Source organism: Colobus angolensis, unplaced genomic scaffold, assembly GCF_000951035.1.
Source record: "Colobus angolensis palliatus isolate OR3802 unplaced genomic scaffold, Cang.pa_1.0 Scaffold2, whole genome shotgun sequence".
Lineage (NCBI taxonomy): Eukaryota > Metazoa > Chordata > Mammalia > Primates > Cercopithecidae > Colobus > Colobus angolensis.
The window spans coordinates 7,247,895-7,252,664 of NW_012115154.1; the positions used below are offsets into that span (position 1 = coordinate 7,247,895).

General features: G+C 48.0%; 1 protein-coding gene across 1 annotated transcript in view; it reads right to left on the reverse strand.

Annotated features, from left to right (window-relative positions):
- The window catches only part of ZC3HAV1 (zinc finger CCCH-type, antiviral 1), an 81,631-nt gene extending 77,077 nt beyond the window's left edge, over window positions 1-4,554 (reverse strand). Inside the window, exon 1 of the mRNA XM_011941557.1 lies at window positions 3,136-4,554. Coding sequence (XP_011796947.1) covers window positions 3,136-3,444 — 309 coding nt within the window. The 5' untranslated portion in view covers window positions 3,445-4,554. The remainder of the gene's footprint in view (window positions 1-3,135) is intronic.
- Window positions 4,555-4,770: the final 216 nt, after the last annotated feature.

Sequence of the window (4,770 nt, forward strand, 5' to 3'; positions counted from 1 at the left end):
AAAAAAAAAAAAAAAAAAATTCTCCCGGAGGTCCTTATTAGAACGTTTTATACATTAATAGATTAAAAGTTTGTAATTCCTAAATTCAAAAGTGATGTAAAACGAAATTAAAAATATGGCTCGGCCAATAAACGTTAGGAAATAAGATTTTATCACTCTACTAAAAAAAAAAACTTTATTGAATTCTCTGGAGGGCCCATCCAAATTTAGATAGGCCAAATAATCCCTATATTATATATATTCTTATAAAAGTGGGGGTTAACAACCCAATTAACGACTTTAAAACAATTTTGCTATTTCAAACAAGGGAAAAATATACCATAATAAAATCCATAAAACTAAAATTTCGAAGTGTATTGCCTGCAACAAATTGAAACAAAGTATTTAAATGTTAGATATGCAATATATGGAAACAATTATAGGTCAGGCAAGGTAGTGGCTCAGGCCTGAAATCCCAGCACTTTGGGAGGCCTAGGCCGGCAGATGGCTTGAGCTCAGAGTTTGAGACCGGCCTGGCCAACATCGCGAAACCCCATCTCTACTAAAAATACAAAAAATTAGCCAAGCATGGTGGCACACACTTATAATCCCAGCTACTTGGGAGTCTGAAGCAGTAGAATTGCTTGAACCTGAGAGGCAGAGTTTGCAGTGAGCTGAGATCCGGCCACTGCACTCCAGGCTTGGGTGACCCTATCTCAAAAAGTAAAAAAATAAAAATAAAAAGTAAATTTTTTAAAGGATTGTGTCTACGTAGGCTTTTTCCTGAAAATACAAGTTGGATTTATAAGACAATCAGGGACATTTGAATACCAACTGGATATTAGATGATATTAAAATTGTAATTTTTTTTTACAAAAATGTGATTATTGTACTGTACTATGTTAATAAAACAGTTCTTATCTTTTAGAGATACTAAAGTACTTAGTAATCAAATGGTTGCTGAGATTTGCTTTAAAATAACACATTGGAGTTGGGGACACACGGGGAATAGGGAGAATAAATGAAACAAAACTGGCCATATTTTGAAAACTGTTTAAATGAAATGATGAGTACAAGGGGCTTCATCATTTTTTTCTCTCTACTTTTGAGTATGTTGAAAATATCCATAGTAAGAAATAAAAAAATAAAAAGCATATGTATTTCAAACTAAAAGTCAACACTAGTTGGTGAGGAATTTGTCATAATAGAAAAGATAGTAACAGAAAAATCATAACAAAGCCTTCCAACCATGTTATTTGGTGTAGTGCTAGAACATGCTAGAATGTTCCTTCCTTTTCTATCCCCCGCCCTCTGCTCTCTTCTTCTCAGATATTTCTTCAGTGACTAGCGATAACTTAGATGATTTCCTCAATACCCATAACTCCCAGCAACTCAGAAATAACCTTCAAATTATTGCCTTACAACATATTAAAGAAATTTTTAAATAAAGGAACACATTCAAGAACTTTTTAAAAACGTTAGAGTGAGCTGAAAGGGTTTTTGCTGTAAAGAAATTTAAAAAAAAATATATTGTGTCCTCTACCTCATCCATCTAAAACACTTACCTTTGTGTGTTTTATTAAACGTATATTGGGGGTGAGTGACTGGAGTTTTTGTTAGTTAGGTGCGTGATCAAAAGTTTGCTGACCGGGTCAGACGAGGTGGCTCACACCTGTAATCCCAGCACTTTGGGAGGCTGAGCGAGACAAGTGGATCACCTGAGGTCAGGAGTTCGAGACCAGCCTGGCCAGTATGGCGAAACCCTGTCTCTACTAAAAATACAAAAATTAGCCAGGTGCGATGGCGCGTGCCTGTAATCCCAGCTACTCGGGAGGCTGAGGCAGGAGAATCGCTTGAACCTGGGAGGTGGAGGTTGCAGTGAACCGAGGTGGAGTCATTGAACTCCAGCCTAAAAAGTTTGCTGACCACCATTTTAAACCCTGGGACACAATTCAAAGTGTTTAAGAATGGGCCAAGTGTAAAAAGTATTCTACCAAGAAAAGTAATTGAGCAGAAGCACATAGTGACAGAAAGGGTGGAAGGAAAGACTGACCAGAGAGAATCATTCATTAATTCAACAAGGCATTCATTCAGTTCATTCAGAAATGAGATGGGAAGGCGGAACCCGCCAAGACGGGAAAGAGACTACACAAAAAGGACTTGGTGATGACAGATTGTGAAGAGGAGGATTAAAACCCTGCCTGGGGGAAAAGATGAGTTTGACTCTATGGACAGGACACATGCGGGAGAGGAAGGGCCTGGGATCAAGGGAAAGGCCTGGACAGCGAATGTGAACCTGGAAGCCATCTTTTTAGATGTGCAGCTGTCCCCGAGGGAGCAAGCTCTCTTAGTGAGAAACTGGGAAGAAAATCACTCAAGAGGCTTAACCCAAACCTTGCAGGGCACCTGCATTTAGACGAAAAAAGAAAAAAAAAATGGCAAATGGAAACAACAGAAGCAGTGGCCCGAGAGGTCAGCCGCACTGCTTCCAACCGATTTAAGAGAGTTGTCCCAAGGCGGGCGGTCAACTGCGCGCGCCACCGTGGAGAGACCACCCGGAGGGAAGGCCCGCGGCTGCTACAGCTTCAGGAACCTGGAAAAGGACTACCCCTGTTAAGCGCCAGGCATCAGAAAAGCGGTGATGAGGGGCATGGGGGTGACCAGGAAGGGAGGGACAAGCGGAGAGACCCTGTGGCTCGCTCCGGAGGAGACGGACGGGGGCCCAGCGCGGCTGGTTGCTGGCTCCGCCACGTCTAGGGAAGAAGGTAGCAGTGAGGGAAAGACTCAAGATACCAAAGAGTAGAGGCTCTTTCCTTCCTTCCCAACCCTGCCTCCCGCTTCTCTAGGCCCTGGCTGTCTCCAGAGCACTTTATTCTTCTGATTGGTGCGGGCGGGCGGGGAAAGGGGTAGAGGTTGAGCCTGGTCTCCGCTAGGCACTAGCATTTTAGCCATTCTCGAAAAAAGGTCTGGAGGTGCCGGAAGGAAGGGAACGGTAGAAGCGCGGGTCCTGCAGGGGCTCCCAGAGGGAGTGGCTGGAGGCAGAGGCTGTCAGGTGCGGGGTCCCGGCGAGGCCGTGCCCCTCCCAGAACAGTGCCCGCCTGGACAGTCCACCCAGACTAGGGTTTCGGACAGCGCCCCTCCCTGCGGGTGCACTTACCTCTCCGACTGAGAATAGTTGCACCGGCCCAGCAAGTTGAGCTTGCAGAGATGCAGGTTATCGCAGGGTCTCTGGCAGTACTTGCGACGGCAGACCCGGGCTCGAGTGGTGGCCACCACCGATCGGGTGATCCCGGCCTCGCCGCCGGTTTCCAACACCACAAAGCGGTCGGGCCCGGCTACCTGCAGCACCTCACAGAGCTGCGGCTCAGACAGCGCGATCTCCTGGAGCAGCGCGTCCAGGGCCATGCGGCCCCCGTGGGTGCACAGGATTTTGGTGATGAAGCAGCACACCTCCGGGTCCGCCATGGCGCGCTGGCTGTGCTGGCTCTGCCGCGGCGCGGGACTCGGTTCCGCGGAAATCGAAACTTACAAGTGTACAGGGGCGGGCGCGGGCGGTGCTCCTGCTGGGCGCGCCCGGAGTCAGCGAGGGCGCGCTCTCCGTCGCCGTTAGTCCAGCCCAGCGATCCACTCTCCGCTCTCAGGTCAAGAGGCTAGATCTCACCGACCTGGTGCTAGTGGCAGGTTTACAGCCGGCCGCAAGGGCAACTGGGTGGAAAGAAAGAGAACGCGCGGGCAAATCCGCTGGTGACCGCCTGGGGTGGCCGCTCTCGGTTCTAGGCTCGGCGAGGGTGAGGTTCCCCAGCCGGGCTCCGCGTGGCTTCTTTAGAAAGAAGAGAAACTAAAAGCGATCTTGGGGCTCTGGCCGGTGTTTTATAAGCCAGCCGACTGAGGCGTGTGACGCAAGTCTTGGGAGCCCTGTTGAGGAGTGCGCACCCCACCCATTCCCGGAAAGAGCAGACCCTAGCGAGCGCTTCCTGCGAGCCCTGCGCTCTGCCTCCGTTGGTAGTAAATCTTCCCAGCAACTCCACACGGTACATATTATTATCCTCACCCTGAACTTGAGGAAGTAACTTGCACAAACACGCACTGGCATCAAGCGGAGCTCAGATGCCACCGAGGTTCCCCAGATCGCGTCCCCAAGCCCCAGATCGTGGTCTGCTCGGTCCAGGACCGATGTGCAACTTTCTCCTCCACCACCGTGCCCTCTTAAAGAACAACGATTGTCACTCTCCCTCGTTTCTGTCTTCTCACGAACTTCTGGACGAACCACTTCTTGACATGGTCTTGCTTACCTAGAATCGCTAACTCGGTGCCCTGAACCACTGCTTATACCTCAGTCACGATGGACATGCTAAGACGTATCCCAAGATTTCCGATCGGTTCCTCCCTGTAGAGATTGGGACAAGAACTTTTCCACCGTGGGGACACACTTTGACCCCCAGAGTTGACATATTGTTTTTAAGTGAAAACATTGAGCTACAGAAGAGGTAGAAAGAAATCTTAATGAAACTTCCCTTATCTGACTAAAGCAGAAACTCCCGAAAACATGGTGCCATTAACAGCCTCTCAGAGTATTCAGCTGCCAGGAAGATAGACTGTTCCATTACCATTAGCACCAGAAAACCCAATGGGCTAGGTACGGTGGCTCAGCCTGTAATCCGAGCACTTTAGGAAGCCGAGGTGGTGGGAGGATTGCTTGAACCCAGGAGTTCAAGACTAGCCTGGGCAACATAGTGAGCTCTCTACAATAATAATAACAACAACAACAATAATAATAATTAGCAAGGCATG